Source organism: Phoxinus phoxinus (genome assembly GCF_949152265.1).
Source record: "Phoxinus phoxinus genome assembly, chromosome: 9".
Taxonomy (NCBI): Eukaryota; Metazoa; Chordata; class Actinopteri; order Cypriniformes; family Leuciscidae; genus Phoxinus; species Phoxinus phoxinus.
The window spans coordinates 1,142,651-1,167,500 of NC_136884.1; the positions used below are offsets into that span (position 1 = coordinate 1,142,651).

The 24,850-nt window shown below is 38.1% G+C and overlaps 2 protein-coding genes across 14 annotated transcripts in view; one reads left to right on the forward strand and one right to left on the reverse strand.

Annotated features, from left to right (window-relative positions):
* The window catches only part of xpot (exportin, tRNA (nuclear export receptor for tRNAs)), a 24,990-nt gene extending 12,000 nt beyond the window's left edge, over positions 1-12,990 (forward strand). The window contains exons 12-26 of one of the 5 annotated variants that reach the window (XR_013799070.1): positions 337-461; positions 1,172-1,316; positions 2,534-2,653; positions 2,794-2,888; positions 4,159-4,228; positions 4,312-4,550; positions 6,057-6,342; positions 7,992-8,181; positions 8,262-8,378; positions 9,039-9,154; positions 9,230-9,277; positions 9,366-9,434; positions 10,653-10,709; positions 10,806-12,214; positions 12,342-12,990. Coding sequence is in view for 2 of the 5 variants with exons in the window: in XM_079623940.1 (XP_079480066.1) it covers positions 322-461; positions 1,172-1,316; positions 2,534-2,653; positions 2,794-2,888; positions 4,159-4,228; positions 4,312-4,550; positions 6,057-6,342; positions 7,992-8,181; positions 8,262-8,378; positions 9,039-9,154; positions 9,230-9,277; positions 9,366-9,434; positions 10,653-10,709; positions 10,806-10,832 (1,719 nt within the window). In the remaining 3 variants the exon portion in view is untranslated. Of the gene's footprint in view, positions 1-321; positions 462-1,171; positions 1,317-2,533; positions 2,654-2,793; positions 2,889-4,158; positions 4,229-4,311; positions 4,551-6,056; positions 6,343-7,991; positions 8,182-8,261; positions 8,379-9,038; positions 9,155-9,229; positions 9,278-9,365; positions 9,435-10,652; positions 10,710-10,805 lie in introns of all 5 variants that reach the window. The other 4 variants (XR_013799071.1, XR_013799072.1, XM_079623941.1 and 1 more) reach the window with 4 other exon arrangements.
* Positions 12,868-24,790, reverse strand: rtcb (RNA 2',3'-cyclic phosphate and 5'-OH ligase). 9 transcript variants are annotated; one of them, XR_013799073.1, is made up of 13 exons: positions 24,575-24,790; positions 24,331-24,409; positions 23,862-23,929; positions 22,124-22,223; positions 21,241-21,397; positions 19,653-19,809; positions 19,398-19,557; positions 18,835-19,010; positions 16,700-16,888; positions 16,141-16,251; positions 15,240-15,359; positions 13,613-13,946; positions 12,889-13,141 (listed from the first exon to the last, which is right to left on the reverse strand). XR_013799073.1 is itself a non-coding variant. In XM_079623942.1 (12 exons), exons 1-12 carry the CDS (start codon positions 24,665-24,667, stop codon positions 13,839-13,841), a joined length of 1,518 nt encoding a protein of 505 aa, XP_079480068.1. In that variant the 5' UTR covers positions 24,668-24,790; the 3' UTR covers positions 12,868-13,838. The 9 variants fall into 9 exon arrangements, 1 of the variants encoding a protein (XP_079480068.1); XR_013799074.1 differs by having other exon boundaries at positions 12,889-13,192; positions 13,534-13,946; XR_013799075.1 differs by having other exon boundaries at positions 12,889-13,192; positions 13,505-13,946.
* Between the last annotated feature and the right edge of the window lie 60 nt (positions 24,791-24,850).

The window sequence follows — 24,850 nt, forward strand, 5'->3', positions numbered from 1 at the left end:
GTCTTTAAGGGTTAAGGAAATTATATTTTATTTAAGAACAATTGTTTCAAAAGTTAATGCACTCTAAAAAGTCATTTCAATAAAAGATGTGATGGTTTATATTTGTGGGCATAGGAGGCAATACAGTACGGTTTCCCCTGTAACATCAAGTATTGCCCTTAGAATTTGTATATAATTAAAATTTTGCCAATATTTAAGAAATTAGAATTGGGCTTTTCAGCCATTTTGACAGCCCTACTGAGCCATGCTGCGATTTCGGGTTTATTTAGAAACATCTTGCAGCCCAATTATATAAACTGTTGTCTGTATATATAAATCTAGGTTTGCTTCTCTCAGGGCGAGGATGAGGCCATGTTTGTCGAATACAGGAAACAGTTGAAGATGTTGCTGGATCGACTGGCTCAGGTCTCCCCGGAGCTTCTGCTGGAGTCGGTGCACAGAGTCTTCAACGCCACCATGCAGTAAGACATGAACCTGCACAACACACTGATGTGGGAACATTTTCAAGCTTCCTCTTGACTCGAAGAACCTGCAAAACGGGTTGTTCTGAAGTCTTCATTGTTATGACATCACAGCCTTGCACTCATATGACCTTCAATAAATCCTAAATTTAAAGAGGATCTATTATGTCCTTTTTCAAAGTCTTGCTGTAGTTCTCAGGCTCGACTAGAACAGGTTTTCCTGCTGGAATGTTGATTATTCTCCTCATATTCTCCATTGTTGCGGCTCCTCTCTTCCCAGTCTGTCAGTAACGCTCTGTTTACTTCCTGTCTCTATGAAGCCCCTCCTTCTGAAAAGCACACTGTGCTCTGATTGGTCGGCTGGATCCGTGTGTTGTGATTGGTCGAGCGCTTCGAGTGTGTTTGGGGAATGTCCCGCCCCTTACATAACCGCCAGTTTAACACACTACTAACTAACTCAACCAGGCCCCGCCCCTTTATTCTGCATATTAATTATTATAATGAGGAATATTGTGACGTGTTCGTTCCCGGAAGAAACTCGAGACTACAATGGAGACATTTCAGGAGTTCAGAAACACTGACACTCATATAGAGAATAACTTTGAAACATTTTTCATGCTCAAACACAACATTACACACTATAGAAAGATAGAAAAAAGCAGAATAGAAGACATCACCTGACTTGTGTGTGTGTGTGTGTGTGTGTGTAGGAACTGGCAGACGGTGCAGTTCATGGAGGTGGAGGTGGCCATCAGGCTGCTGTATATGCTGGGTGAAGCTCTTCCCGCGTCTCACGGAGCGCATTTCTCCGGAGACACTGCTAAAACCAGCACGCTGCAGGCCATGATGAGGACGGTGAGACTAGCTTTCCTAGCACTAGCATTGGAGTGTTCGGGGTGAATAGAAAATTAGCACGTTTACATGCACACACCGTAGCCGACAGAATGTGGATGTCTGGTTATCTGACAGGAAAAAGTTCTTTACTGTTCTATTTAATATATATATATTTTGATGCTCCAGGTTTGCTGTGCTTACTTGTAGCAGTTTTATTTTAGTTTAATAAGTTGTATTAATATTTTGAATTGGCTTTTACTTTTATAATTTTAGTTTTAATCATGTTAATTTGTTTAATTTTAAAGGTGCAGTCTGCAGTGTGTAATATTTAGGAGGATATGTTGACAGAAATGCAAAATCATAAACATAACTATGTTGTCAGTGGTGAATAAAGATCTTACATAATGAACGTTATGTTTTTATTAGCTTAGAATGAGCATTTCTCTCTACACACACCGCGGGTCCGCTTACACCGACATGTTTCTACGGTGGGCCTGAGCGGACAAACGCGTTTCGTCACTGTTGTTCTTCGTGTAAAGAATAAAACACTGACACAATGATGAACAAGCAACAATAATATTCACAATAACATCGTTTTACTGAATAATTAAGTAAACATATTTTCTTAATTTATCTTTGTAAAGAAAACTCATTGTTGAACTGGCTACTCTCTGCTGTCTCAGACGACGACATCACTTCCTGTCGGCCACCATAACTTCTGTTCTGTGCAATTCAAAACCTCACCACTAGATGGTGCTAAAAATTACACACTGCACCTTTAAATTATTTCGTTATGTGCTTTTATAATTTTAATAGGTTTTTTAAATATTGCTAATTTATTTTCATTTAAGTTTTTATTTCCAGGTAATAGGTTTAGTCCTTAAACTTTGTAATTTCTATTTTTAATTTAGTTTTTCAACTACAATTAATATTTTTTTCATCTCTCTCTCTCTCTCTCTCTCTCTCTCTCTCTCTCTCTCTCTCTCTCTCTCTCTCTCGCTCTCTCGCTCTCTCGCTCTCTCGCTCTCTCTCTCTCATATATATATGCTACTAAATGAGAAATATTACTACTGTAATATGTCACAGTGAAATAAAGTATATAAGAAAAGATAATTATAGTAATAATAATTTTACAACATTGATGTGCATGTAAACATTCTCAATGAAAGAACGAGTGAATAAATCGGGCACAACGTAAGGTCTACATCATGATAACAGCTCTCTGATGGTGTGTGTAGCTCATCTCCTGTGGCGTGAGCGGGTATCAGCATTCCTCTGTTACTCTGGAGTTCTTCGAGACCGTCGTTCGCTATGATAAGTTCTTCCTGGTTGAGCCGCAGCACATTCCCAGTGTCCTGGTGAGTGTTTCAAGCCCGTTGTTCAATTACACTCCTTTCCACAAGGTTGATTTTATGTTTAAACACATTTAGAGATGTGAGAGTGGTGCAGATTTAGTTCGACCTGAGGTTTGAGAGATTTGTGTTTTGTTGTTGTTCAGATGGCGTTTTTAGACCAGCGTGGTCTGAGGCACAGCAGTCCGAAGGTGCGCAGTCGAGTGGCTTACCTGTTCTCACGGTTCATCAAAACCCTGCAGTGAGTCATTCTGCAACTAAACACACACAAACACAGCATCTTTAAACCATACAAGCACGATAAGAAGTGAAAGGAAGCTCAAATATATATATACTGGCGCAATTTTAGCAGACAAATGGAAATAATTAATCAAATGTCCATGTAGGTGCATCACTAGCAGTGTTGAACGCGTTCATTGAACGATAGTTCATGAACTCGTTCATATTTTGGGGGCGAACGTGAACTGAACGTTTACAGTATTACTGCCTGATGAACGTTACTGTGAACTCGTTCATTCTGGTGTCGGTGAACGGCACGCTCTCTGTTTAACTTCGTTCAATAGGGTGCCAGATTTCTATAGAGTAAACCGGCTAAAACACGCCGTAAACGGCCTTAATATGTAGCAGAAAAACACCCAATCTGGCAACACCCGCCGCCAGTGTCCACCGACTCTCCTGTTCGATCTCGTTCATCAAAATGAACAAATCTTTTTTCCGAGTCATTTTGTTCATTTAAGGGGCTTTACATGTTATACTATTAACTGGCAAATCCCCCGAACACTCACGCAATCTTGATCATATTCTGAATTATTAAATCATTATAATGCAGTCAAAAATCGTTTACAGGGAACATAAATAATTACTTTACCTTCCGAGTCTTTCGTTCATTTGTCACATGACCGACACAATGAATGGATTCAGGAACGACTCATCACTAAAATCAAACATAAAGCAGCATGTAGGCGTCACATGATCATTTAAACGTGTTTTATGACGAGGTCGGTGAGGATGGGGAACATCTGACGCACAGCTTCAGTGTTAAAACTGATAACATAATTGCTCTGGTTCTATATGGGCTGTGGCAATCATTTTGAAGAATAATTAATGAAACTAGTTCATTTTTGAAACTGAACTATGAACTGAACTAGTTCATTTTAAAATTTGTGAAATGAACTTTGAACTAGTTCATGTAGAAAGTGAACTTTCCCAACACTGATTACTAGTAAATGTTACTTTTGACAGTATTTTTTATGTTAATATTCAATTCACATTTATTTGTATAGCGCTTTTCACAATACACATAATTTCAAAGCAGCTTTACAGAAAATGTCCTTCATTACAATGTAGAGTTACAATCAGAGGAAACTAAGTTATGCATTTCAGAAATATACATATGCAAATCATGAATACCTGTTTAACAAATGATTGACATCTAGAAAATTGTAGCATTGGTGCATGTTGATTCAGAGTTTGCATCAACTAATAATGCTCTCTCTTGTTTTTTTGTGCAGTAAACACATGAACGCGTTCATCGAGGACATTCTCAGCAGAATACAGGACCTGTTAGAGCTCGCCCCCCCGGTAAAACACTTGTACAAACCATTCATCTGCATTTAAGCATGCTGTAAACGTCTACTTTATGGGCCGTGTCTCTGTCTCTCCAGGAGAACGGGTTTCCAGCGCTGCTCAGCAACGATGACCAGCTGTTCATGTTCGAGACGGCCGGCGTGCTGATCGTGCACGGAGAGAGTCCGGCCGAACGCAAGCAGGCTCTGATGCGAAGCCTTCTCACGCCGCTGATGGAGGCGTTCCGGATGCTACTCGCCAAACTGCCACAGGAGGGCGATGAAGAGAGACAGGTGGCGCTGGCCGACTGTCTGAGTCACGCTGTGGGGTTTGCCAGGTACACACACACACACAGCTGAACTGATTTGCAAAAATGAGTCAAACTTTTAAAGTGGTTTACGGCAAGACACCACAGATGAATAAGGTAAACTATAACTAATAGGTATCACCATAATTCCCCTGTTTATTAATCACAGCGTTTTAAAGTCTGCCTGTAGTCTATCATTGTATTCTTTAAAACTCAACTTTGAAGCGAGACACTACAGGTGAATAGGGTAAAATTTTTAACTAGCAGATATCACCATGAAACTTTCCCAGTTGATTCCCTACATTAAGATGAGAAAAAAATGTATTACAAGTTTTCTGTAATTTAATGTTTAAATATGCAAATTAGGCAATATCTAATTAAATATTCACTAATTTGCATATATTGAAAAAAAACAAAATCTGAGTATTGGATAAAGCCAGGTTCAAAATTATTTTTTCATTGTGTTCACATATTGGATGGGAAAAAAATTATTTATGGATATCTACTTTTGTTATCCTGTAAATCAGAATATACTGTCAATAGCCTTAAAATTGATTTTCGCCATGTTTTTTGGAATAAAATGTTATATAAATCAGGCTAGGAATAATATATTTACAAATCCCTCAGTAAATGTCTTCAGAATATAACTAGGCACAAGACTGGAGGGTTTGGTGTGTATCGGTGCGACTGAAGTGGAGATTTCTGACTTGGAGAATGAGAGAAAAGTAATTTTGAGAAAATGGGCTTTAAAGATTTATCATCAGCCAATGAGATTGCACATTCAGTCCTTTTACTCTCACGATTGGCTGCTGATAAAAAGGAAATTACCATATTTAGATCGGACAGCATTGTACAGGAGAGAGAGAGCTTTCTAACGGTGTGTGTGATGACGGTGCAGACGGAGATCGCGGATCATGATGATTCAGAACGACAACTTTTGTTGAATTTATGAGGAATCTACAGACGCAAACAGACACAGTTAGTAAAATAAAGACATAAATGTGTATTTCAGACTTTTATTCACCACAAGTCTGAAAGAAGACATGATATTGAAGACAATTATCCCAAAATAAACCCGATGTTTTTGCCTGCCGTGTCTCGCCTTAAACACATTTAAATGTTTTTCCTTGAATTGGGACAATTTTTTGCTTGAAATATGATTGGAATCCAAAAGGAAAATGCAGTTGATCTAGAAATTAAGAGATGTCGGCTACATAAAATTATCATGAGAACATTATAATTGTGTGCTTAGGACATGACTTTGGGGTTTTTTTGTAGTCAGGCTCTCAAATATTATATAAAAATTTGTATTTAGATTTATCGGCAAATATATCGGTTATCGGCCTTCAAATATAAAGAACTATCGAATTCGGCCAAATTTTTTATATCCGCGCATCTCTGAATACTAGTGCTGCGCGAGCAGTCAAAAATTATTTACAGGGAACATAATTACTTTACACGTGTCTTTCGTTCATTGGTCACGTGACGACAGAAAGACCGATCACTAATTCCCAGTAATGTGCTGGTCTTCCTCAGTCGCACCAGTAAGGCGTTCAGTAACAAGCAGACGGTGAAGCAGTGCGGCTGCTCGGAGGTGTATCTGGACTGCCTGCAGACGGTGCTGCCGGCGCTGAGCTGTCCCGTCCAGCGAGGCCCGCTGCGCAGCGCCGTTCGCTCCTTCATCCACCGCATGATCATCTGCCTGGAGGAAGAGGTGCTGCCCTTCATCCCTGCGGCGTCGCAGCACATGCTGAAGGACTGCGAGCCTCGGGACCTGCAGGAGTTCATTCCTCTCGTCAGTCAGATCACTGCCAAGTTTAAGGTACGACTGTCTAAGTAGTTTAAGGCTTGGTTTGTAGAGAAGTACAAACCTGCGCACACATATTCAAACGCACATAACTATAGAATTGATGCGCACGTGAGCGCCATCAGCGTTTCTCACAGGTTCACGTTTAAAGTCTGTGTAGAGAGAACGCTGTCGTCTTAGCCGTCTCTAATTTAATAACTAATGATCGTTGCGACGGAAGTGAATCAATCAAAACTAACTTTAGCTGGAAAATATCTTTATTCAAGAACCGCTATAAAGCCAAAACAATCTGTCTCCTTAAATTATACGTTTGTCTCTGTAAAGCAGCTTTGAAACAATCTACATTGTTAAAAGCGCTATATAAATGGACTTGACTACGACTGCACGAATAATACACAAATCATTTTGACCCGAAACTATTAAAAATTAAAAATTAAATAAAATAATCATCAGAGGGGTCCAAGACACTAGGACTTTTGTGCACTTGAACCACGAATACACACACAATACATAATTGAATGGGTTCGAAGAGTTTTGTAGGTGCAATTTAAAAAAGTAACAAATCCTTTGAAAAAATATTTGACCCCCATAGGAATGAATGGAGTACACATAGAAAAACCTAAAAATTCTAAAACTTTACTAAAAAATTATTTTGTAATGTAAAATTACAAAATATCTGAAAATTATCTGAATGCATACTGAAGAGAAATGACTTTAGGACCCAGGGGAACAGCTCATTTACTCCATAAGGCCATCGTGAGCCATGAAATATCATGTTATATACATTTTTTTCCCCAAGAGGTCGGCAAAGACATCCAATGTAATAACGAATAATCCAAATAAACAGTAATATGGATTATGATCATGTGGGTCTTTGAATCGAGATCACACTTTTTACCATTAATCGTCCAGCTCTAGTTTGCATCGTTGATTGAAGCAAATTTATTTATTAATTATTGATTACCATATTGTTCTGGATCCAAAAGTTTTGGATTTTTTTATGTTTTAAAAGAAGACACACACACAAAAATCAGGATTTTTTGATGAATAGAAAGTTAAAAAAAAAAAAACAGTATTTATTTTAAATAGAATCTTTAGTAACATTATAAATGTCTTTACTGTCACTTTTGATCATTTTAATTCATCGTTGATGAATAAAAGTATTGGTTTTATTTTATTTATTTCCACCAAAAAATAAAATATAGATTCTTACTGACCACAAATTTTTGAACGGTAGTGTTTGTTACAAAAGCTTTCTAATTAGATGCTGTTTTTTAGTTTTTTACTTTCTAAAAAATAGTAAGAATTTCTAGAATCCTGAAATAAAATGTAAATAACCGTTTTCAAAATTGATAATAATGAGAAATGTTTCTTGAGCATCGGTAATTTTTATGGCGATCGTTGGTACATTTGACCAATATTTACCATATTATTATATGGTATATAAAGTTCTATATATAGAACTTTTTTTATATCAAGTTCAATATAAAATAAAAAAGGAAAAATAAGCAGTATGAGAATTATTTTCAAATAAAAGCACTTTTTGGAAAAATAAAATAAGCTACGTTTTGAAAAAAGGGGATTCGTCTTAATTTAGGAACAATACAGTACTTTAAAAAGTGTATATATATATAACACAACTGTAATGGACTCTCTTTCTCCAGAACCAGGTGTCCCCTTTCCTCCAGGAGATCTTCATGCCGCTGGTGATGGCCATATTCGAGGTGTTGTCTCGTCCAGCGGAGGAGAACGATCAGACGGCTGCGCTGGAGAAGCAGATGTTGAGAAGAAGCTACTTCAGTTTCATTCAGACCATCGCTAGCAGTGGCATGAACGAGGTCATGGCCAGTCAGGGTGAGACGCCACTGCTGCTCTGCTCAGAAACACACCAAACGAACACATGAACTGACTATCACACGCTTTGTGTCCGGCAGGAGCGGAGAACATCGAGCGCGTGCTGTTCACCATCATCCAGGGAGCCGTGGACTTCCCCGACCCCGTCGCCCAGAAGACATGCTTCATCATTCTGTCCAGACTGGTGGAGCTCTGGGGTACGGGACACAGGCTTTCAGAACCGCCACGCTAGCCCAGGGTTATTAGCGCTAACTAAAACTGTGAACAACTTTTGTTAACTGAAATAAAGCTGAAATTAAATATAATATAATTTCAACTAAACAAATTTAAAATGTTGCCTTGGCAATAAACTGAAATAAGTTTGTTAAAGCAATATAATTTTAAATAAATAAAAATGTAAAATAAATTATAGAAATATAAATTACCATGAAAACTAAAAAATATATTAATTAAAGATGATTTGAAATATTATTAAAAATAAAATAATTGGGTTCAGGCTGCATCTTGACTTTTAACCAGGTTTATTAACTAAAACTATTACAAATATTTTTGTTGATTGATATGGAGCTGAAATAAAATATAAATATTAAATGGATAAACGAACAAATTTGAAACTAACTGAAAAAAATTAAGTTTTTAAAATGATTATTTATGTTGTTTATTTTAAGTTTTATATTAGCGTTTATTCATCTAAAAATAAATGGAAAACTAATTATAATAAATGAGACTTAAATAATAATAAAAAACTGACAAAATTATAAAAAAATAAACGAAATATAAAAATAAAAGCAAAATTATAAATATCATAACTTTACAAGTATATATAAATAATGCTTTTAACATGTTCTCTTTCTCAGGTGGAAAAGACGGTTTGGTGGGATTTCCCGATTTCATTTACAAGCATATCGTCCCAGCATGCTTCATGGCCCCTCTTAAACCGACCTTTGACCTTTCAGATGCCCAGACGGTTCTGGTAAGCAACGAGGCTTTTATACACCGCCTGTATTAAACGCAAATGGTGATTTGTAATGATTTGCTCTTGTCACAGACGCTGTCGGAGTGCACACTGACTCTGCAGATGATTCATCTCAAAAGAGTGAGTCTTCTTTAGGAAAACACAACGCCGAGTAATAACTATAGTCACTACTGCAGTATTTAATGCTTGATGTGTGGTGTTTGCACAGGGGCCGGAGTGTATTCAGTTTCTCCAGGAGTATCTGCCGTCGCTGCAGGTCTCGCCTGAAATCACACAGGTGATCAAATGACACGCTTCAAGCGTCTCTTTATGCTTTTTTTGATGACAACACAAGGCGTTAGGAAGGGTAGGGCCCTGTGATTTTTGCAACATGGAAAAATCGTGGAATCCAGTCTTAAAAATAGAAATTATTTCTATTTTTAGAAATAAAAATGTCTCTCTCTCTCCCCCCCCCCCCATTTCATTTGAGAACTATTCACACACACACACTCAAAGGTCTTCGACAACCCGCAAAAAAAAGTTCAGCTTTACTTTAAGAAATTGTTATAAAAAAATACAGAATTTACCTCAAAGTAATAATATAATTATTTAATATCAAATTTTTTGTTAAAGTGCTGCACAAGAGGTTTGCTTTTAAAATTGTAATTTGATTTACATTTTAAAAGATTGATTTATATAGCTTTATGCCTTTTAACCAGCATAATTGGTTATCATTAATAACCATTGTTTTTGATTATAAATGTGTAATAAATCATGAATCCAGAAAAATTTAATTAGACACCACTTCATATGGCCCTATTAATGATATAGTTTAAAAAAAAAATTTTTTTTAATTATTCGAAGTTTTATTAATTTAATTGATTAGACATGCTTTTTAAATATTAATTTAAATAAACCTGTAAAATGGAATCCAGAAATAAAACGGGAAACATGGGATTTGGGTAAAATCAAGAGCTCTAAAAATTATTTAAACGTTAAAGTCCCCCTGTAGTCAATCATTTTATCCCTTAAAATTCATCTTTGATCAAATTAAAAAAAAATCCTGTCATGCCTTAAAATATCTTGAATGTAACTCGACACCCTTTCCTCATTTAGTATGTGTGGTTCTATGAGCCCCGCCTCCACTCACTCACTCAGAGATCCACTGGTTGACGATTACACGTTGATCTGATTGGTTACAAGGTAGTGTGTGACGTCAGAAACACCAGCGATTTCAAACCGTGTTTTTGCAGAAAATACAATGCTGTCGACTTATGAACTTACACATGGTGTGTCTTAAAGCATATATTAAAAACACCACATAGATTTCAGATTTAAAAGCTTGATTTCAACCACAGGGGGACCATCTACATTTGGTTATGGCAACAAGATGTATTTGATGGTATTAGTCCTAAATATCACGCCTTCTAAAAGAAAGCTGTGGAAGTGCAGTATTATGATGGCACTTTTATTTTGGTCAAATATCAGATTCATTTATACTTCCTTTTCTTCTTAGGAACTGTGTCAAGTGCTTCAGCAGCCGGACGTTAAGGTTCTGAAGAACTACATGAAGGTATTTATGGTGGAAACACTTCCTTCATGTTGTTTTCAGAGATCATTAGATGTGAGATGTGACTGTTTTAATGTGTGTGTGTGTGTGTGTGTGTAGGTGTTTTTCCAGCAGGCCAAACTTTAAAACTGGAACTGTCAAGCGGAGCGTTTCATTGGCTCGGCATTTGACGCCACATACAGACCACCATACTGACAGAGCTTAGCATAGGAGCTACTTTTGCACTTAAAGAAGCTTAACCACGGACACGGACCCCCAACAGGCGTCACGTAGGGATTGGCTGTCACGTGACAGTGACCACGCCCCCACCACACTGACCTCGGCCCAATCAGAGTTGTGCTCTCCATTGGAGGTTCAGCCACCTGGACTGGTCTGCGATTGGACGAGACGGAGAGTAGGTGGGGTTTGTGAGGGTGGGCGGGGCTTCAGTCCTGGACAGAGTTTCAAGGGAAAGTCACGAGTTTGAAGCTTTTCCATTGAAACATGCAGGAAGAAAAAAAAACGAATTGTTTGGAAATATGACTTAAAATGTTACAGAAAATTACTAGAATGAATTTAATGAAATGTTTATTTTTTTTTTCTTGTGCGCTTGAGAAATCCGGATTTATCTCAACTCAGATTAAGAAGGGCCGATTTAATTTAATTGTTTTTTTTAACTTCCAGAAATGAAGCATAGGTTTTAGTTTGACGTGACGAGGTTAACAAATGGAAGTGCTCTTGATGTGGGCTCGACCTGGCAAATCATTTTAGGTCTTATTTCTTATTGCTAAACTGCTAATTTATCAGCAATCCCCCAGTTTTCCACAAATAACGGCATTCCCACCAGAGCCGTGCTGTAACTACATATCGCTTCAGAACCAACTGAACACTAAATGTTTATCCGGTCCGTCACAGTCTTGCGATTCGCTGTCGTTTAAAGCCCATTTGAAATATGCAATACGTGTAATGTTACTGACTGTGAAGATGCTACGAGGTGGTGTGATCCTCGGATCTGCAGTGTGAATGTTTCGGTTTGGGTTACGCTGCTAGGAATCATTTTGTTGGGGAAATTTAATTTAAACTCATCATAGGGTCTATCTGACGTGCATTTGCGTCAGTCTTTTGTTAGAATGACAATCTGTGTTGTATTTTGTGAGACACTGCACATGTATTAACCCTTTCACCCCCTGGATCCCACTTCAGATACAAACACCCATCAAAGGACACATGGAAAGTTCAGGCCGAGTCAACTTTAAATCACACTGGCTTTAAAGGGTAAGTGTCGCTATAATTGAACCTAGGCTCTTTTTGTTAATCTTCCAGAGTCAAACTTTCGTGTAAAAGCATAATTAGAATGGAAAGGCCACTTTTAAGACACGTTTTCAATGGGAGTGTGATAGCATCAAACTCGCTATATGTAAAACACTAATGCGGCTCGACACATGAACTCCAGCATTGACTACATTGTGTTCACAGAGTTTACTAAAAAGAAAGGTTTTGTACGACTCACTTTATCAGTTTTTTCGGGGGCTGGAATTTTGTCAGTCAAAAGTAGTCGATCTCTGAACGCAACGTAATGAACTTGTAATTCCAATGAAAAGCATAACTTAATGACATTTCCTCTTATGGAGTCGGTTCATTACGTTGCGTTCGGAGATCGACTACTTTTGACTGACAATTCCAGCCCCCGGAAGCACTGATAAAGTGCATCGTACAAAACCTTTCTTTTTAGTAAACTCTGTGTACACAATGTAGTCGATGCTGACACTTCCAGCACAGTCTCATGTTGTGTCGAGGCGCATTAGTGTTTTAATATAGCGAGTTTGATGCTATCACAGTAGTGCCCCGTGCACTCCCATTCAAAAGGCATTTTGAGCTAAAACGTGTCTTAAAAGTGGCGTTTCCATTCTAATTATGCTTTTACACGAAATTTTGACTCTGGTAGATTAACCAAGAGCTTAGGTTCAATTTTGGCGATAGTTCCCCTTTAATGGTTTGAGAATCATGATATGTAAAGAGGTATCCCAATATAAATGGATGAAGTTCTTTGCCGTAACCTGACATGTATTAGAATGACTGTTAAAGATTGTTTCTCTCATAATCCATGAGTCTTTGCTTCAGACTTGCTGTGGTTTACCCAACACCTGTTACTCAGTCCTGCTCATCTGTGGTTATGCCAAATAAGAGGAGAGAAAGACAAGGTAGACTGTGTAAACTTGATTTATTTTTGATATGCTGGGACACGCCCCTCTCACTCCCTTTTGTGGATCTTTTGTCATGACCAATAAAGTATTTACTAATCTCAGTTTGCTTTCCAGCTGTAGTTCATTCTGACTAACAGATTTCAAGGAACATGGGAACTTAACTTTTTGGGACTTTAGCTTATTCACCGTATCCCCCAGAGTTAGCTAAGTCCACACACACCCTTCTCATCTCCATGCGTGCCGTAACTCTGTCTGACGCACCCACCGCTAGCCTAGCACAGCACAAAGACTGGAGATAAATGGCTCCAGCTAGCATACTGCTCCCAATAAGTGACAAAATAACACCAACTATTTACATGCTGTGATTAATAACAAGGTCACATGAGAGACGGCCATCTTCTAACCGTATACACACACTGGGAACTATATTCTCAGAAGTAGCAGTGCTTGGCCTTCTGAGAATATAGTTCCCAGTATGTACGGTTAGAAGATGGCTGTGTCATGTGACCTTGTTATTTGTACACGCTGTGACTATACAAACCACAACGTAAATAGGAAAATGTTGGTGTTATTTTGTCACTTATTGGGAGCAGTATGCTAGCTGGAGCCATTTACCTCCAGTCTTTGTGCTGTGCTAGGCTAGCGGTGGGTGCGTCAGACAGAGTTACGGCTCGCACAGAGATGAGAACTGTATGCATGGACTTATCTAACTCTGGGCGATACGGGGAATAAGCTAAAGTCGGCATGTTCCTTTAACACAAATTATTTGACAGTTCTAAGTGAAAACCTTTTACCTTTAACCCTAAACGAAACATAACGCTGACTTCAGCCACTCCACCTTCATAAGTGCAGAAATATTCGAGACGCCATCGAATCTTCAGTCTTTATCGCCATAAGAAACGGATTGCGTTCAGTATTCAGGGCCTTTCTCCGCCTTCGTCGCGATGTTTTAACCTTTAATCACAGCGATGGGTCGGAGCTTGATGGCCTTTTTACTGATGCCGGCGTCATGGCACGTGTTCACCACATCTGTGACGTTCTTGTAGGATTCAGGAGCCTGACGTGAAGACAACAACACGTGTTAAAATCATGCATTGTGATTTAATGTTTTCAAACGGCTATTTTAATGTTCCTTGAGGTTCACTTCTAATGTTAAAAACAAAAAGTGCACCAGAAAACATGTTATTTTCAATCTTCATTCTGACCCTCTATACATATAAATGTACAGATGAAGCATTATGAAATCATTTACTTGCAGGATGATTTAACGGTACAAAGACCTTACAGGTGAAACTGGAGATAGTAAAATATGGTGCAAAAGTTCATTTATTTCAGTAATTCAACTTAAAAGGTGAAACTAATATATTATATAGACTCATTACATGCAAAGTGAGCTATTTCAAGCCTTTATTTGTTATAATTTTGATGATTGTGGCTTACAGATTATGAAAACCCCAAATTCATCATTATAATATTGTGAAAAGGTTTTCATAAGCTGTAAGCCATAATCATCAAAATTATAACAAATAAAGGCTTGAAATAGCTCACTTTGCATGTAATGAGTCTATATAATATATTAGTTTCACCTTTTAAGTTTAATTACTGAAATAAATAAACTTTTGTACCATATTCTAATTTCTCCAGTTTCACCGGTACAATCAAAATGCTAAAGAGAAATTGATTTCTCTGTCATGACCCCTTAAAAAAAATACAAACTGATGCAACTTTCAATTGAACAGCTATTCTCCATCGGGTCTACTAATAAGGGGTTAAGCTTAACAGTTAAATAAAACTGGAATTAAAAGATAATCAATTTGTCCCCATTTAAGTCACAAAACAAGTTGAATATAATATATTCAGTGCGTTTTATTCTAGGATGATTATTGAAAAAATAAATATGAAAATCTAAATAGCGTTTAAAAAAAGCAAACTGCTGGTTTATCGCTACTCTACTAGCTTAACCGTTAAACAAAAGGTCACAAAGCAACTTAAAATATAATTGAATTCAATGCATTTTGTGATTTTAAAAGCAAAGAAAATAATAAAACTATCATACAATCTAAAAAAGACTTAGAAGTTAAACAAAACGAAAGAATAATTTGTGACTATTTAGTGGTATAATTAAATTAAATATTTTTAATAAAATATAATGTGTGTTTAACTGATGCATTTAAAAGAAAGTATCACCTGAAATGTCATATTTTGTTTCTGTTTTCACCATAAATAGCCTTGTTGCTGACATGGCGTAAATACAGAAAATATTTAATAAAATATACTTTTTCCTGTGGTTTTGGATTCTTAATTTAAATTAAAGTAACACTAAATTGGCAAGATGTGTGTAACGCCTCACCTCCTCCATCACCAGCTTTGGTGACGCGACTCTGATGGCGATGCCCATGTCTGCCAGTTTATCCAGAACGTCCTGGAAGTCTATGTTGCGTCTGGATTTGGCTCTGGATAGAGCTCGACCCTACAGCGTTCACAAACACACATTAGACATTAGCATTAGCACACCTATAGACTAAACGCATATGCATGTCAGTTTTTCACAACTTGCCCCTTGGACCCAAAGTTTGCGTTCATTAAAGACATTAAAAGTTTCTGTGTCGTGTTGGCGGCCTCCAAGTTAATAACTACTGATCTTTGCAATGGAAGTGAATCAAATCTAACTTTATCTGGACAATAACTATTCTAGATCTGCTGTAAACACTGTTACTGTAAAGCTGCTTTGAAACAATTCAATTCACGTTTATTTGTATAGAACTTTTCACATCCAGGGTCATATTAGAATTTAGCGTGTTCTGTCATCAGAGGAAACTCTTAAAGGGATAGTTCACTTTAAAATGAAAATTCTGTCAAAGGAAGATATTTTGAAGAATGTCAGTAACCAAACAGTTAACTGGTCCCATTGCCTGCCATAGTAGGGGGGAAAAATACTATGGCAGTCAGTGGGACCAGTAAACATTTTGAAGAATGTCAGTAACCAAACAATCTTCAGTTATGTTCAGCAGAAGAAAGAAAACAACGTGAGGGTGAGTATATGATGACAGAATTTTCATTTTAAAGTGAACTATCCCTTTAAGTTATGCATTTCAGAAATGTGTATATATACAAAATTACAGTTAGCTAAAAATGTATTAATTTAAACAATGTAATAATTTCAGGTGGCATCACTGAAGTAATGAATACTTGTTTGTTAACAAATGATTATGACATTTTGGTGCATGTAAGCTAGAGTTACGCTCACTCACCGCTCCGTGACACGTGGTGCCGAACGTCTCGGTCATGCCCTGCTCCGTGCCCGTCAGCACATAACTGCAGGTGCCCATCGTCCCCCCGATCAGAACCGGCTGGCCCGTCAGCTGGACGACAGGAAAACACATTGAGGAAGAATGTCTCGCACATTCACAAGGAAAAATTATTTAAATAAAAGCAGTTAATTTTGAGTTCTTGTTTGATTTGCTTCATACAGTCAAACCAAAAATTATTCAGACACCAGATATAATTTTTAATATTTGTTCACTAGTGTGTGCAGGACACTATAGTTAACTTATGTGAGTGAGGAGAGCAAAATAAAGTAAACTGATATATTATACTCAGAAATTCTTCGGACACTTTGAGCTGATCATGTGTTCTTCAGTGTTTTGTCTGTAATTGCTAATGCTCTTTTTACACACACTGAACACAATGAAGAATTGCTTGGTCACTGGTTGAGCTAAACTGGTATTATCTAATTGTGTAGTTAAATTTACCAGCTGACAGATATTCAACATAATTCATGCGTGAGAATAAAGGTTTGCTCACACACACCTGGTAGTCGACGGGTATGAGCGGGTGGTGTGGTGGAAACGCCCGTGTCGAGCCCTTCCGGTGCACGAGGAGCGTCTTCTGCTTGCCGTCCACCATGTGCTCCTCCACCTTGGCGATGTTGTGCGAGACGTCGTAGATCACGTGCATGTCCAGGTCGTCCGGTGTCGTGGTGAACACTTTAGAGAAGGCCTGCAGAAGAAAACTCTGTCAGTAATGACTCTCCCTCATGTTGTTCCCCGTCAGACTCGTTCATCTTCGGGACACAAATGAAGATATTAGTGATTAAATCTGAGAGTGTCTCACTCCTCCAGAGGCTTCTGTTGTGATTGAAATTTGCCGGCGCAGAAAGTTAGTAAAGACAATGTTTAAAATAGTCCAAGCGGCTCAACCTTAAGATTACCAAGCGACCAGAATGACAATGTAATTATTTTGTGAACTATCCCTTTAAAGGTGCACTGTGTAATATTCAGGAGGATCGGTTGACAGAAATGCAATATAATAAATAGGGCTGACTTCTAATAGTCGAGGATTCGATTCGGAGAGCTCTGATTCGACTATGAACCTCATGGTCGAATAGTAGGGAAGTGTTAGTGCCGCTGCTAGCCATTTTGGTGCCCTAAGCATAATTGCATTATTTATGATGCCCCCTACCCCGAGAAACTTCGTCTTCATGAGGAACACGCGTGCGGACTTGCTCTCTCTCCCTCTCTGCCGTGCACGCGCTGCGCGGTTTGGAGCTCAGTCTCTGTCTCGCGGGCGCGCTCGCTCTAGATTCCGGAGATTTTAACTAATTCGCAGGCATCAGCGAGCCGCTATCAATATGCGGGAGACTCCCGGAACTTCCTTTGGGATGTCTGTATTTCTATACTGAAATAATATCGGCATTATAAATATTGATTTTTCATTAGGCTATTTTTTTGGTGCGCACAGCGTGTGGTGGGAGCGGCGGCGCTGAGTGTTATGTAACCAATGAGCAGCAGCACACTACATGCACACTGTAACGTCCGGACCGCATTTGTTAGCATTTACGGATTTATTGGCTCACAATGGCTTCTAAAAAATCATCAAAAGTGTGGGAGTATTTCGAGAAGGTTAAAGATGACCCAAAGAAAGTTAAGTGCAAGCTGAAGGCTGCGCGCGAAGCGTCTCAGCAACGAAGAAATCCTTTCCTTTTTCTTTTCTGTGCACTTTCTGAAGCCCATTCGACTATAACTTATATTAGGCCTATGTTTATTTTCGTTGTTGTGTAATTGTATTTTGGACTAGTGCCAGGCTGTTGCGGTAAGTTTAATTTTATTTATTTATTTTATCCCGATTCCCGAGTGTGAACTGAATTAAAAGCCAAGAAATGGGTTCCTAAGTGAGAGATAAAGGCATGTTTTGGCACGTTGTTGTTTTTGAAGCCAATTTGTTCCTATTATATGTGAACTTTTCTGATGTTTGATATATGTGTGATATGTTTTGTTCATCTGGCTTTAAATGAATAAAAAATAAAAGGTATTTGTTACACACCATGTTTTTCTTTTAGTTTTTTTTTAGCTCTTTTGTTTGAAATGGAAAAAATCTAGCTGCTATCTAAAAAAAAAAAAAAAAAAAAATTTGACTATCAATCGACTACGGCAAAATCTAACGAATCAGATTCGACTATGAAAATCCTTAGTCGAAAACAGCCCTAAACAGATCTATATTTTCAGTGGTGAATAAAGACCTCACATAATGAACTGTTATGTTTTTATTATCTTAGAATGAGCATTTCTCTCGACACACACCGCGGGTCCGCTTACATCGACATGTTTCTACGGTGGCCCTGAACGGACAAACGCGTTTCGTCACTATGTTGTTCTTCATGATAAGAAGCGCTAAAGTCAGCGAATAAAACACTGACACAATGTTGAACAATAATACTCGCAATAACATATCGTTTTACTAAATAATTAAGTAAACATAATTTCCTAATTTATCTTTGTAAAGAACTGTTTAACTGGCTACTCTATGCAGTCTCAGATGACGACATCACTTCCTGTCTGCCACCGTAACTTCTGTTGGGTGCAATTCGTAACCTCACCACTAGATGTCGCTAAAAATGACACACTGCACCTTTAAGACTTGTTCTTCTGACCAGTGTTTGATCTGACCTGTCGGGTAAGGAAGGTCATGGAGGACCGGTTGACCCAGGCGTAGTTCCCGGCGGCCGCCATGCCCTTCAGATAGTCCTGCCCCTCGGGAGACGAGATGCGAGCGCAGGCCAGCTGGCGGTCGTTCACCGTGATCTGGTCTCGCTTCATCGCCTTCTCCATGGCAACCAGAGCATCTAAACAAAACAAAAATAATGCGACGAGGGCGGGGCAACCTGTCACTCACATGAGATCCACCAATAGAAGGGTGCGAAATAAAGGGGCGAGGCCTAATTGAGTTAGTAGTGTGTTAAACTGGCAGTGATGGTAAGGGGCGGGACATTTCCAAAACACTCGACCAATCACAACACAATGCTCCAGCCGACCAATCAGAGCACAGTGTGCTTTTCAGAAGGAGGGGCTTCATAGAGACAGGAAGTAAACAGAGCGTTACTGACAGACTGGGAAGAGAGGAGCCGCAACAATGAGGAAAATAATCAACATTCAAGCAGGAAAACCGGTTCTAGTCGAGCCTGAGAACAAGAGAGTATGAGAGAGCCAGTCACAGATCAGTTGATGCTCACCTGTCGCCACCTGGTGGCCGAGGCCGCGACTGCCGCTGTGGATCATCACACACACCTGCCCCTTGTGGTCGATGCCCATCTTCTTAGCGGCGTAATCGTTATAGATCTCATCCACCACCTGAATCTCGGCGTAGTGATTTCCTGCACCCAACGTCCCCAACTACACAACAGCGAGAGAACCAAGACTTCACACTAGTGATGCACACCGATGGCACAGGCTTTAGTAAGCGTGCGTGTGTGTGTGTGTGTGTGTACCTGTGGCAGTCCTCTCTTCTTGGCTTTGGACGAGACTTTGTTGGGATCGGCCTGCAGCATTCGGCCGTATTCCTCACAGTGTTCCTTATCCTCGGCCCAGGCGTATCCCTCCCTCAGCGACCAATCAACACCCATCTCTAGAGCCTCCTCCAGATCTCTACACACACACACACGCTTACTAAAGGCTGTGCCATTAGAGCTAGTTTCACATGTCCTGAGTGTGAGACACTGTTATTTTAGTATTATTTATATACTTTAATTAAAATTTCTAATCCACGTTTAATTTTTTCCGCATAAAAGCATCTTTATGAATCATACGGCGGAATTTAAACTGCTCCTTGGTTTTTGTAAAAACTAGAGATTAAACTTCTGCATTTTGGGTGTTTCCCTTTTTCCCTAAAAATGTTTCTCTTTTTCTGCTTTCTCTAATCAGGTAGCAATGAAAAAAATTAAATAAAAATATTATTAAAGGAATAACACTTAAGATGTATTAACTTAATTAGGATTATGTATTAGGAGTGTATATTCCTCATTGTCCTGGATATATTAAACATTTTGGCCAATACCGTTAACCCTTTATATTCGAAAGCCGATAACCGATATATTGGCCGATAAATCTAAATCCAAATTTTTATATAGTTTTTGGGAGCCTTATTAAAAAAAAAAAAAAAAGCCATGTCCCAAGCACACAATTATAATTATGTTCGAATTATAATTTTAAGCAGCCGATATGACTGACTTGAATTGTGGTGAATATAATTACTCCAGGGTAATCCAATAAAGTAGATTTTTTTTACATGCGACTGAAAAAGTTCATGTTTGAGTAAAACATTAGCGCATGTTTACGGTGTTTTCCTTTTTAATTCCAATCATATTTAAAGCGATTCAAAACCATCATGTTGAACAGTGCATCTGAAGTGTATCAGCTGAAGGAAATACAATATTTATCGGCTTTAAAGGTTGGGTAGGTCAGAATTGTCTAAAAAAACTTATTCAAATTTGTTTAAACTGTCTTTATATACCAATACATATTTAAAATGCAAGTACTCTGAAATAGAGAGTATAAAAAAACTGAGTGACTCTAGTGTATTTAATCTTCAATAAACACAGCTCATTAATTCCAGTCACTCCCACCTAAAAACGGGTGTGCGACTGCGCGCACGTGGGCGGAGCCAGTAATAGCGGCGGTAGTCATGGCGACGGAGAGTGAGTCGCGCAAGCCAATCACTTGTTTCGTCCCGGTAGGAATTAATGAGCTGTGTTTATTGAAGATTAAATACACTATAGTCACTCAATTTTTATACTCTCTTTTTCAAAGTACTTACATTTTAATTATGTATTGGTATATAAAGACAGTTTAAGCCAATTTGAAAAAAAGTTCTTTAGACAATTCTTACCTTACCCAACCTTTAATATATCGGCCAGATTTTCTTATCGAGCCGATAACATTGAAAATATTCATCAGCCGATACCGTTATGTGGCCAATATATATCATCATCTCTAATTTTATTTCTTGTATTGAACATTTTGAATATACATGGTTATAAACCAAGCGAGATAAAGTGTGATTGTAATGAGTGTGTTTACTTTGCCCCCATGGGAATGACGCCCTTGGACCCGACTCCGACGGGAATGTGGTCAAACATGGACTGGGCCAGCTGCTCCTTCACCGGCTGCACGTCACACTCATCCAGGTTCGTGCGCAGGAGTCGCACGCCACAGTTAATGTCAAACCCCACTCCACCTGCACACACACACACACACACACGAGCGTTACAGCGCGAGTCAGTTTAAGTGTAGAAAGTTACTTTCAACAGCTGAGTGTGACGAGCAATCGTGAATCTGAACGCGGATCCATTACGTTTTTTTTTTGTGTTCAATATTTATATATTGTGTACAATATTTGGTCGAGACAACTATTGAAAATCTGGAATCTGAGGGACCAAAACAATCTAAACATTGAGAAAAAGTAAAGATAAGTTTATGTAAAGATTTAAGTAAAGATCATGTTCCATGAAGATATTTAGTAAATTTCCTACCGTAAATATATAAAACATGTATTTTTGTGAGTGAATGCAGCACAATCGTGAACATAAATGCACAACTTTAAAGGAGATTTTCTCAATGTTTAGATTTTTTTGCTCCTCAGATTCCAGATTTTCAATAGTTGTGTCTCGACCAAATATTGTCCTATCCTAACAAACCACACATCAATGGAGAGATTATTTATTCAGCTTTATATGATGTATACATCTCAATCCATGTTTTGTGGTCCAGGGTCACAAAAGAAAAAGAAGATTGGGTTTAATTTTCAAATCATATTCTTCTATTGTAGCAAAAGGTTTTGGCATTTTTACTTTTTACATCATTTTAAGGGCATTTTTATGAGAAAGAAACTACACAGAACTTAGGTTTCACTTTCAGATATTTAGATGTGTGTATTGACCTGGAATAAAGATCCATTACGTACCGGGAGAGACCACAGCGTCCGGGTTTGACATGTCAAACGCAGCCATGTTCCCGATGGCAAACCCGTATCCGGAGTGGACGTCGGGTAAGCCGATGGACCGCTGAAGAACACATGTAAACCGTAAGCAGAAATGTATGGAGCAGTGAACACTGAACGTGAGATTGAGCTGGGAAAGCACTGCAAAATATTATTATTTAAAATGATGGGGGGAAAAACACAATATACTTTCACTTACGCACCTAAATTTGAATCTAAAATCCTGATGTTAAGTAAAAAATATCCATGTTGTTGGTTTATCTGTTCAATTAAAGGAGTATTTCACTTTCAAATAAGAAAATCCTGATAATTTACTCTCCCACGTCATCCAAGATGTTCATGTCTTTCTTTCTTCAGTCGATAATAAATTAAGGTTTTTGAGGAAAACACTCCAGGATTGTTCTCCATATAATGGACTTCAACTGCACCCAACCATTCAAATGTTCAAAGAAGGTCCATTCAAACGCACATAACTACAGGATTAATTCTTGATGCGCACGTGAGCGCCATCAGCGTTTCTCACAGGTTCAGTTTAAAGTCTGTGTAGAGAGAACGGTGTCGTCTTAGTCGTCTCTAATTTAATAACTAATGATCCTTTCGACGGAAGTGAATCAATCAAAACTAACTTTAGCTGGAAAATATCTTTATTATTCAAGAACCGCTATAAAGCCAAAACAATCTGTCTCCTTAAATTATACGTTTATCTCTGTAAAGCAGCTTTGAAACTATCTACATTGATAAAAGCGCTGTATAAATGAAGATGACTTGACTTATCTACTGAAACCATCGCTCATTTACTAAAAAAATAATATACTTTAACCACAAATGCCTGTCGTGTAGCATCTCTGAGATGCGCCACGCGTTACGTCATCACGTTAGAAAGGTCAAGCGTCACGTCATCCAAGTTATGTGTCTGTGTACTCCGGTTCAAAAATGTAGAGAAGGGCGAAAAAACTCAATCTTACTTTCTCCTCCAACTTCAAAATCGTCCGACATCTTTGTAATAGTTTTATTTTTATTTTATTATGAATATTAGTATTATATATTTTTTTTAATAAAAATTGTGACCGTTACAACGTGATGATGTAATGTGTGGCGCGTCCCAGATATGGTACACGACGAGCATTTGTGGTTAAAAAGTATATTATTATTATTATTTTTTTATAAAATGGCGGCTGGTTTGTCTAGATAACTCTTATTCCTCGGCTGGGATCGTGTTGAGACAGAAGCTGCACTGAAACTCACATCTGGACCTTCTTTGAACATTTGAATGGTTGGGTGCAGTTGAAGTCCATTATATGGAGAACAATCCTGGTGTGTTTTCCTCAAAAACCTTCATTTCTTTTCGACTGAAGATGAACATCTCGGATGACATGGGGGAGAGTAAATGATCAGGAAATTTTTATTTGAAAGTGAACTAATCCTTTAATACAATCAACCTACGACAGTTAAACACCTTTTGAAAGTCAAAGTAGCAGCTTTCTATAGTAGATATTTAAGTTATAGTTATTGTTTGACAAATAAGTCAAAACTAGTAATTATCAGATTTAAATTTGTTTTGCTAGGGACTTTTATTTTGACAATCTCGAGTTTCTGCGCTACTTTGACATATCTGAAAGGTATGATAGATGCTTATATGTTTTGCAGAAAGCAAGGTTATGTATTTCATGTGGTGATGATAAATCCTGCTAATTTAACTCACATGTACAATTCCCGGCAGGGCGGCAACGTTTCCGATTTGCTTCATAGCAGGTAAGAAACCACCAAACCCTGTGAAAACAGGTCAAGAGTATCGTTCACTAATATTGACTCACATTTGATATGTTCTATTCAAATGAGCAATTACGACAATGCTTTAATGTTTTATGTCATATTATCATCAATGTTGTACTTCATAACCATTTCTGGAATGATTCACCCCACATAATGTCAATAAACCTTGAGTTTGTGTGCATGAGGTGTTTTATGACTATGATTGACAGGCGTGTTTGATTATTATTGAGTACCTCAGGTATTTCATTTCTAAGCCAATCAGCTTTGAGATGACTCGCCATGTTAAAAACTTAGATTTAGGGCAAAAAGGACTATCTAATTTAACCTCTTCACACTACTGTTAATGCAAAAGCATATTGTTATTTGTATAAATGGGTTAAATAATAGTGTGTCGTCACCTCCACCGCGACAGGCGTTCCTCAGCTCCTCAAACATCAGTTTCTCCAGTGGATCATTGACATAGAAAATACCCTCCACCTGAGGATCAAACATCATTCAACATTTAATTCAATCAGACACTCTAAAGTGCTAATTAACTGAGTACTACTAATTTTGTTATTGATGTAATGATTAGATTCTCTACATGCGTCACTGAATCATTAGTGTAACGTTACACGTTTGCGTTTCTGACACGTGATTTACCTGCATATTAGGCACGAAGCCCTTCTTAATCCGCCAGCAGTTTTTGTGGACTTTATCCAGATACTGAAGCTCATCGTTATAAGAGCGACTCATTTTAAAATTAAATGAACGCACTTTTAACACTCTTCACACGCTTCTCCGGTCTTTCCACTTCTTCTTCTCTTGGGTTTTAAATAGACTGGACTTGGGGTTTTCATGATGTTCAGCGCCGCCTAACGCTCAACGAGGTTATTGCCATAGACTGTTAAAAAAAAAAAAACATGGATAAAGCTGAAA

What these genes read in the sequence shown, in the direction of transcription:
- rtcb (XM_079623942.1), bottom strand. Translation starts at nt 24,667, where the DNA reads ATGAGTCGCTCTTATAACGATGAGCTTCAGTATCTGGATAAAGTCCAC. An exon ending in GGACGCTGTGGTCTCTCCCG is followed by an intron (nt 21,398 to 22,123) that starts GTACGTAATGGA and finishes GTGTGTGTGCAG; the next exon opens with GTGGAGTGGGGTTTGACATT. An exon ending in CGGCCACCAGGTGGCGACAG is followed by an intron (nt 19,011 to 19,397) that starts GTGAGCATCAAC and finishes TGTTTTGTTTAG; the next exon opens with ATGCTCTGGTTGCCATGGAG.